The sequence below is a fragment of the Urocampus carinirostris genome, chromosome 1 (genome assembly GCF_059441175.1).
Source record: "Urocampus carinirostris isolate Australia breed hairy pipefish chromosome 1, RoL_Ucar_1.0, whole genome shotgun sequence".
NCBI classification, from domain to species: Eukaryota; Metazoa; Chordata; class Actinopteri; order Syngnathiformes; family Syngnathidae; genus Urocampus; species Urocampus carinirostris.
In genome coordinates, this window is record NC_142349.1 from 52095361 (window position 1) to 52109850 (window position 14490).

General features: G+C 39.5%; 1 protein-coding gene across 1 annotated transcript in view; it reads left to right on the forward strand.

Moving 5' to 3' along the window:
* Positions 1–7363, forward strand: part of smg1 (SMG1 nonsense mediated mRNA decay associated PI3K related kinase) — a 48642-nt gene extending 41279 nt beyond the window's left edge. The window contains exons 59-64 of the mRNA XM_088344828.1: positions 152–379; positions 462–673; positions 747–847; positions 923–1096; positions 1578–1684; positions 5848–7363. Of these exons, the coding sequence (XP_088200954.1) occupies positions 152–379; positions 462–673; positions 747–847; positions 923–1096; positions 1578–1684; positions 5848–5925 (900 nt within the window). The 3' untranslated portion in view covers positions 5926–7363. The remainder of the gene's footprint in view (positions 1–151; positions 380–461; positions 674–746; positions 848–922; positions 1097–1577; positions 1685–5847) is intronic.
* Positions 7364–14490: the final 7127 nt, after the last annotated feature.

A 14490-nucleotide genomic window follows, 5' to 3' on the forward strand; every position in this document is an offset into this window, starting at 1 on the left:
GCATTTTTCAAATGCTTTGTCTCCTAAAATAATTGTAATATTACCAATGAAATATCTGTAGGTTAAATGCAAAAACTGCATACAATATTCACACATTTTGCATGTTTAAGAATTTGGGACTTCGTTTTAATGTTTTTTACGGTTGCGACAGAGCCCGGTGCTGGATCTACCAATCGGCAGCCCCGATTGGCTGAGTTGTGCCCTGAGCCATCTGGAAGATGAGCTTTCTACAGAACAGAGGACACAGGAAGAACGAGAGCAGCAGCTAGAGTCCTGCATCGAAACACAGCAACTCCTTGTTGACTCCATTAAAACTATTTTATCAAACCACAACCGCTTATTGGGTGATGTGAAGCACCTCCTCAGAGCAATGGCTAAGGTTCTATCTCAATTTCATAAAATCATAAAGTGATGAAGTCAAAAATTCTGGTACTATATCTGCTTCTTCCATGGACTTACAGGATGAGGAGGGAGCTTTAGCTGATGGTGAAAATGTGGCCTATGAGGGCAGTGTCCGCCATTTTTTGATGGATTACAAAGCATGGCAGGACAACATCCAGGTGGTCTTATTCACAGTCATTCAGGCCAGTGGGCAGCCGCGTAATCGAGAGCATCTTGAATTGCTTGAGGAGATCCCCGGCACCGTGAAGGAGCTCCAGTCCCAGAGTCAGAGGTAATCCAAATCACAGGCTAGAAAGTTTACTAGTATTAATTGGATGCTAACGCTTGAGTTTGCCTCAACGCAGCGTTTACAATGGCTTAGTGGGGTTTGCTTCCCCATTGGTGACTGACAGAGAAACTGACTGTGCCAGCCCAGTATCAGGAGCACAAACGAGCTTTGCAGCAGGTATCATACACACCGGATCCGTTTTTGTTTTCTTTTTACTCTGGCAGGTAGAAAGAGAAGTTCTCTTTGCTTTAGCTGTTAGATGCAGTGGGTTGAAAACACAGCCAGAATCCATGTCCCAGAATGCACGGAAGGCCCTCCCGCGTAATATAGGGACTCCTTTGGACACCCCACCCAGCACACTGATGAACAACAAAGGCCTGAACCCCAGCCCCAAAAGGGCGGTGCGAGATCCTAAAACAGGAAAAGGTATAACAAATCTTGCACCCACCAGACATTAGGTAGGATATTTAGTCGCATTGTTTAGTATTAAGCAGAAATACAAACTTGCTCTTTCTTCTGATACTCTTTTGAAACTCAAAACACTCATTTTAAATGCGTAACAGAATCTAACAAATGAATCATGTTTTTTATTGTAATTGTAAAAACTCCTGTCACAGGAATTCAAAGTTTGTAAAATAGTTGCTTCTACTGGCACTGTATTCCCTCACAATCATACATATTGCAGCGTGGTTTGTCCTCCTTTCAACTCTCGTTGTCATGTTTATCACAAAAATGGCATGCAATGGCACTAATATGTACCGCTTCAAGCTAAGGATGAAGATCCCTTAATGACATTTCATTTTTAGCATCCCCACATCCATACTTAGAAGTTGCAGCAACTACCAGTGTTATGATTGGTTAATTCTCAAAAGCCCTTTTTGCTGTTAATCTCCCTTTTCCATTGCAGCTGTCCAAGAGAGAAACTCATATGCTGTCAGCGTGTGGAAGCGAGTGAAAGCCAAGCTAGAAGGCAGAGACATCGATCCTAACCGGAGGATGAGTGTCACTGAACAGGTAAGGCTTCAAAAAAAAACAAAAAAACTTTGCAGCTGAGGTCATGTGTGAAACTATTTTTGAAAGGCCCGTTTACCCTAAACGGAAGGCCTGATTGTGAAATCACCGTATTTTCCGGACTATCAAGCACACTTAAAAACCCCAATTTTACCAGAAAGTTTCCCTTATATTCTAGTGCGCCTTATATACCACAGAATAAGGTGGATGAGATTGGAAATGCAATATTTATAGGTACGTGTCACCTTAAAAGGTTTTAGGGTATATGACCATATTTGAGCAAAATATTTGCAATGAATGTCAAATCGATAAACCTTGCAATTGCAAAACATTGTATGCAACGGGAATTGAACTAGCAAAGTGGCGGTATAACTGACGACACTTCAGCACTAGACCACCAGCGTCATCAATGACATCACACAGGGTGTCCTGAACTCCCTATCACACGATCTGGGGCGGCAGTTGCTCAGGAGGTAGAGCGCTCGTCTTGGGATCAGAGATCGCAGTTCGAATTCGGCTCCTCCGTGTTACATGTCGAAGTGTCCTTGGGTAAGACACTGAACCCCTCATACCCCCAATAAGCAGGTTAGCGCCTTACATGGCTGCATGGCCGCCAATTTATTATTTTTTTTTATCTGCTTGGCGCTCGGCATTAAGGGTTGGAATTGGGGGATTTGGTCACTTAATGACTCCCAACACAGCAGTTGGGTCTAAAATGGCGGCGCCCGTTTTGGCTGCGGCTGCATCGGCTCGCTACAGTTTACTTGTACAGGTCAGATGTATCGACATTTCATTCTGTGTGCATGGTTACAAAGAATGACAATAAAAGTAAATTCTATTTTTCTATTCTTTACCTACTGTGCACTGATTTGCATAGTGCAATGTGATAGGTTAAACAGTCTCGAGTTCATCACCAACGAATAAGAAAGAATGGAGAAAACAGAAAGTCTTTCAACAAAATACTATCTCCATCTGTACCACTGGTGGTCTCGTGGTAAATTGACAGTGCACTCACTGCTACTACTGGGTACTTGGGTTTGGTTCAAGTAATACACACTGTCCCTCTCATGTTTAATTATCGGCCTTTTTAACGAAATCATAAATGCTTCACATCCTTAGTTTTAGTTTCAATATAGTAAAATCCATATCTCATATATTTCCCACTGTATTTGTGTTTGGCCATGTTCAACATGTGCAAACAAACTAACCGTGGATTTTAGGGAGTGATCAGATCGCATTTGTTGGGCCATATACTGTGAACAAGTGTAATTATATTATATTGTAATGTGAATTTCCCTTCGGGGATGAATAAAGTATCTATCTATCTATCTATCTATCTAATTAAACCCTGTCCTTTTTTTTTTCTTCCAATTATTTATACCGAAGCAAGCGTTGGCGACCCACTGAAAACGGGTTCGTGACCCTAGAGTAGCTCACGACCACCGGTTGAGAAACACTGTGGTAAAGTACCTCGTTACAGGTCCCTTTAAACAATGGCTAACAGTCTCAGACACCTAAACAAGCGTGCAAGACTTTTATTATTTAGTATTTATCTTGCTATCGGAAATTGGGTTTGTGCTAATAGTTAATGCATTACTTTTTATTGCACCGTTATTAAAACGTAGGCTAGTCAACAAGCACTACCATGTTAATATGTTTGCCTATTCTGACATGCTTTTATCTTATTTTTCTCTTTTACGTCTTAAAATCAAATCAAAATGTATTTGTATAACGCTTTTCAGATTCCAAAATGTTATTCAAAGTGCTGAATAAAACATTAAATATGCAATTTGACATTGCGATACGACGTAGTGTGATTGGTAATCGTATGCCAACTCGGGTTTTTCAAGGATTTGGTAGACAGCTACCCTAACAAAGCTCCCCAGAAGAGGGCGCTGTTTACTTAAGATTAACATGAATAAAACCCCTGCTGAGAGCGGCACATGCTCAATAGAGTTTCAACAAGTATAATGAACATACAGAAATGGCAGCATCATCATATAGTACGTGTACCGACATTTATAAAGTTTGGGATTATATTAGTCTGGCTGCAGCCAATGAAAGATTGCAAAGCAGACCCTGCGTATCATCGCAGTAGCTTGGTGACTAACAGGGAAATATTAAACTGATTAAGCCAATACGGTTTTGATTACATGCATTGTACATTTCATACGTGTATACAGTAATCCCTCAGTTATTGTGGTCAATTGGGACCAGAACTCATCGCAAAACGTGAAAAAACGCAAAGTAGCATTTCACTTTTGTTAATGCCCCCAAGGGTCAAATTTACCTTGAGATGACATCCTTACCGACAGAGTATACGACTGTAACAAAATAACAACTATAGATCTACAAATAAAAACACAGAACACATAATTGTAACCTCAATTTCAGCCAGGTCACAAAAGTCACGAATGTAGTGGGTTCCCTCGAGTTGTAGCTCGAGCATTCGTTTCATAGATAATGATCTGGCGTTGGTGAGATACAAGCTCGGCAGGCGTGATTTAAGAGAGTTTTTAGCCTAGCAGTTTCGATATTAGCTTCTCTCCCGATTTCGCCTCAATAGCTTCCCAAACCCGCTAATAATCCACAGAGCACTCGTTGGTGATGACCATTTCTTTGTGTTATTCTAAATTTGCTCAGAGTCAGATTTAATTGATGTATTTCTATTTAAATTAACAAGTTGCTTAAGGTACTAGCTTTGCTGTAGCTCTGCAGTATGTTTTGAGGGGGGTTGGATACATTGAATTTGCCCCCGCCCAACTGTTAGGCTGGTGTTTGCTGTCAGTCAAACAGTTGCGCGCATACACGCCCCACCCAACACACAAAGCCCCCCTACCCTGCCCCTGTGAGAGCATTTGCTGTCTGCCCCGAACACGATATATTGATATCAATGACCACTAATACCATTTTATTTAGGGCTGCAAAAACGAATCGATAAAATGAATTAAAATCTACTGTTAAAAGCATTGGCTAATTACGTTGTAATTACCTCATTGATTCTTCGTGTTGCGTGATGTACGAACGAGTCCTCAATCAACGCAGGTAAGTGCATTTGATCTCATTGTAAAGTCGGGTTGTAGTGCCTCTAGTCTGGCAGAGGGCGCCTTGAGACCGTTTTTATAAAAGTGTCATACTTTTTTTTTTAAATCATGGTTTTAATGAACATTGCATAAAACAGTCAAACTCGACAAAGTTTTTGCACATTGGAAATGTTTATCATATTCAAAGATTTGAACAAAAATAAATTATTTGACATTTAGAAAAGTCGGTTTACATTTTTCATAATTTTTGGTGGATAAAAGGTTTGCTAAGCATAAACTTAATGATATGATAAGTATGATAAGTCTAAATGCAATATGATATTAAGTTGATAGAAAGAGTATCTTACACATTCGCAGGTGTATAGCATACATCTCATCTCATTAGCCGTACCTCTTATCCTCATTAGGGTCGCGGGGGCGGGCTGGAGCCCATCCCAGCCATCTCTGGGCAGTGGGCAGGGGACACCCTGAACTGGTTGCCAGCCAATCGCAGGGCACACAGGGACAGACAACTCATTCGCTCATTCACACCTAGGGACAATTTGGACCGGTCAATTCACCTGAAATGCATGTTTTTGGAACGCACGGGGAGAACATACAAACTCTGCTCAGGAAGTCTGGAGCTGGATTTGAACCCACGACAGGTTCCCATTACATGAACTGTGCCGCACAAGCGCTAACCACTGTTCCGCCGTGCTGCCTATAGTATACATATTTTGTTCAATGTTATTTGACAAACACTAGGATGTTTTATTATTGTTTATATGTTGTAGAATGTTCTGTTGTTTTTTGCATTTTTGTAGTATCTGTCCAAAACCTCAATATTTGAATTTAGGAGGAAATGAAATTGGTACATTTGAAAAAATCCGATTAATTGAAAGAATAAACAACCAAGCCATCAATTGTCAAAATAATCGTTAGTCGCAGCCCTTTTTCAATTCCAAATCTGCGATACTGAAGGCTTAAGTAGCGAGGGGGTTCTGTATTTCGCTATAAAAGAGATTTTGAGCCTTATGTCAGGCTGTTTCTGACAAACGTATTTAAAATGAATACGTGTATGTCTAATCCTGTCGCAAACCGTGTCCACAACATTGCTATAACGACAACTCAATTTCCACCCAGGTGGACTGTGTCATCAAAGACGCCACAAACATGGACAACCTGGCCCAGCTGTACGAGGGCTGGACCGCTTGGGTGTGAACGCGATACCAGCGTCATTCGCGTCTTTGGTCCAGTGAAGGCATGGAGATCGGCTCTAGTCCAGCGGGTCTCGGGTGTCGGAACAGCAGCACCAGGCCACACTGCGAGGAGGAAACGGAAAGCCGAAGCTTAGCTCGCCCTCTTGACTGCCTCCTGGGCAGCGGGCGAGCCTCCCCCCCGTAGCACCGCCACACTCGATGGTGCAGATGCCTCGCTTAGCGGGTCTTCCGCCGCCGCCTCGTTTTCTGGGGTCCGACCGGGCGACGCTTTGCAGGGAGGGGCGGCTAGGAGGGCAAATTGCTTCTTCAGCCCTACCTCGGAAGCAACCTCCCCCACCCTTTCTTCAGCAGCCCACTGTCAAGCCGTACCCCCAACATCACCGCCTCCCGTCGAACCCGAGTTGCAGGAAGTGAGCCGTTTCCCTTCGGTAAGTTGCGGACGGAATTTTGGCAAGGAGGCGGGCTCATCCGCGGCTCATTTTCGATCCCTTGAAACTCCGCCCTCAATGGGTATGTGATATTGACGGCTTCTAGGCCAGAATAAAAAGGAGCTTTGTCAGGATTCTTCCGAAAGCTGAAACGAGAGAGGAAGAAGAGAAACTGTACTTTGATGGGTCGGACTTGGAGATTTGCTCTTCACGATGGTTCTTGGTGCTTTCGCCTGTCGCATGCGAAACGCCGAGTTCATTTGGAGGAGGCCTAATCCTCAAGTATTTTCCGTGTGTGTAACTTTAGTAACCTGTGTTGCTTCTTTGCAAAATAAGTGTAGATTGGCTTTTTTTTTTCTTCTTTACGGTTTTCCTTATTAGTAGTCCTCCTAAAAGCTGTAATCGTAGTATTTTATTTATCTAATTCTTGTTTTACGGTTTTTAGTGGGTGATATGCCCTCCAATGGGCATGGTCAAAATGGTTTTTCAAAGTATTTACTCAATTTGTTTGAATGTGTTGTATAAGGTTTAATGTCTCCAATTTAGTTTTATTTAGTTAAGTTCTTGCCGATAGTATTGTGACTCCTAATCTATATTTTAAGCATGGTTTTCAAATCCAAGGATCCAAATCATTTTATTGTGCGACAAAGAATAATAGAGTAAATTTTCAACCATTTTTTTCAGTCGAGCAGAAACGTAAACGGATCCAGTTCAAACACACATATGTAATGCGGTTTTAACAAGTTCTAGCTTTATCAAATACAGTTTATTAATTATATGGTCAAACCAGCTATTGCGATTATAGTATTAATTATTGAGACAGCAACCATATTTGTCAAATTCTCAGTAATGTCAGTGACTATTCTCAGGATTTTATAATCCATCAGGAAAGCATATTATGAGTTAAATCAAAGACATGCACATTTCCCTGTAACGGTCCTGTGTGTTTGCCTTTTCTGTAATATGAAAGTTTGTTTTCTGTGTTGAAATAAAGGAAGTAGATATAAAGTATTTTAGTTGTTTATTCATTGATTTTTATTTAAATGAAATAAAATGATCTGCATTTATATAGCGCTTTTCAAGTCAAGACTTCCCAAAGCGCTTTACAGTGTGCTTCACATTTCCCAATAGCGGCCGTGCAGCCATGTAAGGCGCTAACCTGCATATTGGGGGTATTAGGGGTTCAGTGTCTTACCCAAGGACACTTCGACATGTAACACGGAGGAGCCGAATTCGAACTGCGATCCCTTGATCCCAAGACGAGCGCTCTACCTCCTGAGCCAAATTTGTAACTCCAATCCTGTTGAACTTGTTGGTGTCATTTTTTTTGTATGTGTAGTGAGCTATCCATATAACTAATTTTAATGCTGCTAGAAAAAGGGCCCAGAACACAAGGAAAAAAAGCACAACTTTAAACCCTCGTCTGCTTTGGAATGCAGTAATATACACATAGCTATTCTAAGTCTCCCTGGTTTCAGGTGTATGTTTCTCTTCAAATGCAAGATACTACCTATGGCCAAATCTGCATATATTTGTTTTTGTGAGGAATTAAAAGGTAATATAATTTAAAAATTATTTTTCCTTTATGAAAATAGATGAATATATACATTATATATATACATACATGCCCACAAACACTGGAGATCAAAATTAGAGAACACTTTTAGGTGCCTCCCACTTAATAATGCTAATTTCCTTAATTTTTGGTCAACCCCTATTTAACTGGCATTATAACTAATCATTTTACTGACTTTGCAAGATGGTGGACTGTTCTAAAGTGACTGAAACCCTTCAGCAGCACGTTGTCTAGACGAATATTTAAGGGAGGACCTTATCAGCCATAGCAAGACAAGTTGATCTTTCCTATTCTGTGATTTCAGGAATATTGTCTTTTTACAAAACTACCAACTCATTTAAGTCCCCAAAGAAGGCTGGCAGTCCACAGAAGACAAATGCGAGATAGGACAGGTCACTGTGGAGGATATCAATGAGTTATCAATTCCTCAGTGCAGCTGGAATTGCTCGTCAGTTCAGTGCTGACCATGGTAAAGATCTGTCTCAACAGTGTCTCGCCTTTTAAGAGCATTTGGAGGCCCACACTGCAGTGACCAAACCTCTCATTGGCAAAAAAAATTCAGAAATCTAGACTGAGCTTAGCTGAAGACCTTGTTGCGTGGACAAAGGAAAACTGGTCCAGAGGTTCACTTCAGTGATGAAAGCAAATTTAATCAATCCATTTAGGTCTGATGGGAAGCATTATGTTCGGCGGCACATTGGAGAAAGACTAATGTCAGTGAAAGGTGGAGGAGGAGGTGTCATGGTCTTGTTTTCTGCAGCAGGTGTTAGGCATCTTGTACAGCTACATGAGTGAATGAATGCAAATGTGTATCAAGTCAAGTCATGATTATTTGTATAGTCCTTAATCACAAGAAATATCAAAGGGCTGTACGGACTATTATTACACCATCCCTTAATCTAAAACCTACATGAGGGCAAGGGAAAGCTCAAAATGTCATTATGAGGAAAATGAAAAAACCTCGAGAAGGGACCGCACATGAAATAATCCCCCTAGCAGGATGACCAGGCCAAAATGAATGTTGCAAGGGTGTCAACAAACAATACACAGACATCGCCAACATGAAATAGAGGTCATTCATAAGCTATAGAACAAAAGTGTGTTTTAAGCTTAGATTTACCTGGTTTATTTTAACAGTTGAGTTAACGCAGTTTAACACCTGAATCAACTCGAGACGTTATACAAACTCAAATGGGTGCTATGAACAATATAATTTTTGCCTTTATTGTCCTGCTTGGTTGGAAAAAAAAAATACAAAATACAAGTTTTAGCAGTACATGGGCAATAAGACTAGTCTACATCAGATCGAACTACAAGGCTCATTAAAGCTCAGTCTGTAGAGGCTTCAGTGTATTATAATGAGACTATGTTATACATTAGTTTTGTTGAAAAACTGTTTCACCCCCCAATACCATGACTTTATCAACAAATATTAGTCTTAATTTTAGCTAAATTGAATTGTATTAATGGGTTTTTTGCTTACCACTAAGTGTAGTGTGATGTGCACAAATATGAAGCAAGACTCCTGAATGTAATTGATGCCTGAATCACTAGGTGACTCATTTTTTATCCAGTCCCCCCAAAGCGATGAACCTAAAATCGCCCCTCTTTGAAACGATTATTTAGGACACAAAAAAATTTCAAATGAGCCTGAACACTCAAAGTAACTGCGGGAGGGAGACACATTTTAAGTGGTACAGTGTATTGATCATGAATGGGACAAAAGCTCTGGCATTATTTGATCAATGTTATCAAATCATCAAACGTCACACAGTGAAATAAATGCGCTGAAGAATTCGGTTTTGTCCCAACAGATTTTGCAGTTTTGTTACGCTTTGTCATAAAATATATGGTGTAGCTTTCTGAAAAAAAAAATAGATTTTGTTTTTTATGAAAAACAAATGATTTTAAAACAAAGATTCAATCAGATCATCAAATGATTCAAGTTCAACAATAAATTACAAGTCTGTGTACTCAGACAGTTTGTTTGGGTAAACACCCTGTGGATTAAAAAATATATATGTGTGAGGCTAAAGCTATATCAACTGCTCACACAGTACAGTAATAAAACTATGTTAACCATGCCCACAGCTGTCACCTGGTGGTTGTTTGAGTCACTGGTCGAATCGAAAAAAAGAAACGAGGTCTCTGACAATAAATATGATCCTTAGCAGAGACGGAGAGACACTTGCTTACGTGTTTGGGTGATGGCTTCATTGTAGCCTAATGTAATGGAGTAAGAGTACAGTTTCTTCTTCAAAAATCTACTCAAGAAAAAGTATATTGATTCAAAAATACTCCCAGAAGTACAAAATATCCCAAAACTTACTGAAGTAAATGTAACAGAGTAAATTTAATTCGTTACTACCCAACTCTGTACAGTACACACAATTTTTTTACCCCAAAAAAACTCAGTGTGAGAATGCTTTCTACCAAAGTTTTATGGAAAAATAATTTAGCAATGATTGATCAGTCGAGAATTATTGATGACCACATTTGCTCAGCTTTGGATGTAACGGAAATCAATCCCGGAATACGAAGGTGAGAGGGCAGAATCCAAACCAATAGCCCTATAGAATTGTGGATGACAAAGGAACAGGCATCAGATTTAATCTCGTCATCACACTATTTTTAATCAAGCTGCTTTGTACTACAGGAAAAATTTGGCCAGTGCAAGGTGGTACTGTGAGTAAAATAGATAGATAGATAGATAGATACTTTGTTCATCCCCGAAGGGAAATTCACATTTCCAGCAGCATCCCTGAGCTGAGAACAATCGAGAACAATCGAAAATAACACGGGAGCTGCTGGAGTGGCTGCCATTCGTGACGGCGCCGGAAGAAAAGATTCAATTTGAATCATGTACAAACAAACAAACAATTGAATCATGTACAAACAAACAAAATATTCATGTTTCAATAAGTGGAGTGTTAATAAAATGGGGGGAAAATAATTTCTAATACTGATATAACCAGGTAAAACTAATTTTAAGTTACCTGTCCAAATGAATGTTGTGCCATCTCACCTTTCCCACTCTCTCTTCTGCCAATTTGGAAAATTCCACTTGTTTTGATTTTAAAAATAACTCTGAGATGCTAAGATTGAAGACTGGAAATAAGAGTTTATTTGTTCTACAGTTCACAATGGCAATTTGGGAATCTGAAAGTAAAAACAAGAAAATCAAAATACAATGTACCTGTTCAAAGCCGGGTTCATTGTGATAGGGTTTCTCAGTCATAAGTGACTGGATGGAAATGAGTATTGTTAATAGATAATATCTAATACTTTTTCTTTGTCATCTGGACTCGGGTGGGTAGAAATTAGTTACATTTACTCTATTGCATTTACTTCAAAAGGTTTGGGACATTCTGTACTTAAGGAGTATTTTTAAATCCCTATACTTTTTACTTGAGTATATTTGTCAAAAAGAAAATATACTCTTCCTCATTAGGCTACATTGAAGCCGTCACTTAAATCCCCTCCATGTAAAGTACACGTCTGTCTGTCTCAGTGGCGGACAGTGCAGTTTACACTTTACTTCATTCTTTTTCTAGGATTTTGTGTTATCGACTTTATATTTGTGGAGTATAAAAAAAGGTTGAAATCGTTTTGTATTCAATTTTTTGTACATCTGTAAATTTTTTAATTTATGTTCCCTGTGTTTTTCTTATATTGTGTTTTACATGACAAATGTTAAGTTTATTCTTGTACTCCATAGTTTGGTTGTCACACTGGATAATCAATACTTTAATGAACATTTTGAGATGTTTGAAGTTAATGTAACAGTTGCTTAGTAGAAAAAAAAAGTCCAAGATTTTAATTAGTGAGTCACAAAAATAAATGCTACATTGATTTAGGATAATAATCGATTTTTTTCTAAATTATGATTTCATTTAGAGTATAATGTTATTATTATTGGGGACTCCCCCAAAACATGACCTTTTTTTTCCTCCCCACCCCTCAATTTTTTCCCCTCCCCCTCTTTTTTTCCACACAAACACACACACAGACACGCACAATTCTGCCAACAGAGCCTGATAAAAAAAAGTACTGTGGCTTTAGAAATAGTACTCGTGCTTAAATGTATTTCTTTGATTTATAGTATTATTACTTTATCGTTTATTAAAGTTACCTTGATTATTTTAATGTATTTTAAAATTAAGTGTCATTTATTGTTAATTGAATGGATTTAGCTGATTTGATTATCTGATTGGTTGTTTTAAAAAAAATCAATAAATAAGACTTTGAACCCGTGGAGAGGATTTCAGTTTTTGATTTAAAGATGAAAATTTAAATTTGTGATGCTCCGTTGTTCACATTTTTGTTTTGTTTTCCTTTTTGTGTATATATATCTAGCATTTTGTATCGTATTTACACTATCCTGTCCTTTATTAAGAAATAGAAAGTATTTAAAATGCTTTAATTTTGGTGCAGAAGTAAATGGAAGAAGACCAAGAGGAAGGCCACGATTGACGTGGAAGGATGGTGTTATGAGTGCACTGCAGGAAAGAGGTCTCAATGTATTGGACGCTAGAGCTCTTGTTGGTGATATTAATGAGTGGAGAGGTGTTGTGAATGGATAGTGGGATGTTTAGAACAGGGCACCTGTATGATGTGGCAGGGGTAAACCAGTGAAAGCTGTCGGGCCCTGCTGTTGAACAGAAGAGTGTTTTGTGTCACCCTGACCCGGGTGACATGGCCGCTTTCTTGTGTCCAGTTTCAACTGGAGGGACGGAAGCATGACCAACTTGGGTGCCGAGGTGTTTGGGCGTTTGGGTTGGCCATGGTCCCAAAAATTTGTGTTTGTGTTTTTTGCTTTTTTTCCCCCTTTTTTATTCTCTTTGTTTTTGTGTATGTGTTTGGCTTGCTGTCAGTCACCCCTCTCAAGGGATATGACCAGAGTACCCCAGAAATGGGTTGGTAACACCCATGATCTTGAGAGAAATAGGCCACAGAGGTTTCCCTCTAATACAATTTCTTCTATGTTTGAGAGGCCAGCATTCCTTCTCACTGCTTCTTAATTCAGAACCATATTCTTAGCAGAGTGCCGCGGGGGGTGCAACCTGAAGGTGGACAATCGGCCTCTTTGTGATGCCCACTACTTGCACAGCCGCTTTACCCGAGCGGGCACTCACCGTTTTGCTGTCGGAGCTGCATGATGTAGCGACTCAAATGGAGATTACAACACAGAAGCAGTATTTAATTCTGGTATCTTGTTGGATTATATCTTTTTGTGCCCCCGAGCGTTGGATTTTATTCCTTCATGACAAGGATTGGGAACTCACAGCACCGTCTAACAGGTTGGTAGCTTCTCTATTCACAGTCTTTTAACAGTCTTGCAGCAAAGGTGGGATGCATAGTTTGAGGTGTCCTTAAAACATTTACAGTTAAATATTTTCTCTAATAGGTATGTTAACAATGCCCAACTGAGTTCAAAGAGCCTTTATAGTATATTTTTCACCGCGCCTATCTGCTTTTTTTCTATCTTACTTTTATAATCAGTTCCCGGAGCGTGATTTCACGCACGTGATCACGGATTGCTTTTATTCTAGCATGAAAATTGTCACAGTAAGAAAAGGACTGTTTCAAATAGAGTGCAAATCCCAACCCAAACCCCCAAAAAGATGAAAAGGGGGAGGTTATTCGTTCGCATCTAAGAGTCACGTACGTACACGCACAAAACAAGCAGTTTGACAGAGGTTGCAATAAGAATTTCAGCCAGAAGATGGCATCAGCAAGTAGAATATTTTGAAGTTATGGACAACACTTTTAAGGGAAATGTCAAAAGGAAGACGTCTCATCCATTATCTTTGCAGGAACTGATCCTGCATCCATTTCTCTTTTAAGTTCCCCCCCAAAAATATGAGACCAGGGACAATCACTGGGACAATCAGTGAGAGTAAAGGCAGTATTCATTGTACGACCACTTAACATGCTTTATTTCAGCATTCAAATAATTAAAAACATCTCAAATTATTATACATATACAAAATAAGTACAGATCTTTTGGTGTTTCTCCCAATTTCTTTCTCAATGGATTTCTTTCTGTGCATATCATTATTTAAGATTTTCAGAAAACCCACCTTCAGAAAAAAAAACAAATGACAACAACTGTTTTAATGAGGGTTGAGATGGAAAATGCGTTTGGAGAATTGATTTGGTTTACAGGAGCAGGGTGCCGAGAACAGAAAAGCAAAACTGAAAAAAGAGAAGTTTTTTTATTTTAGTTGGTTTCACACAAGCACCCAAGAGGGCCCTTGTTACATCAAAGACAAAGTGGGACCTTAAACAAAAGGATAGCACCTGTTTGTGTTTTTTTCTAAAGTGCCTCAATGATGCCACTGACTGCCACAAATCCTGGAGGAAAACACATTTTTCAAACACTTTTTTGAGGTAGGCACAGAATGTACTTCAAAGAAAAACAAGTTTTAAACCCATGTTTCTCTGCTGGTGGTTTTAATGTGACTTTGGTTGACAAGAGGAACAAAGCAACAGCGGCCTCAATAGCAGAACTCAGTCAGGTGGAAATCGGGTGTCACAACAACAAAGACAAACATAGCTG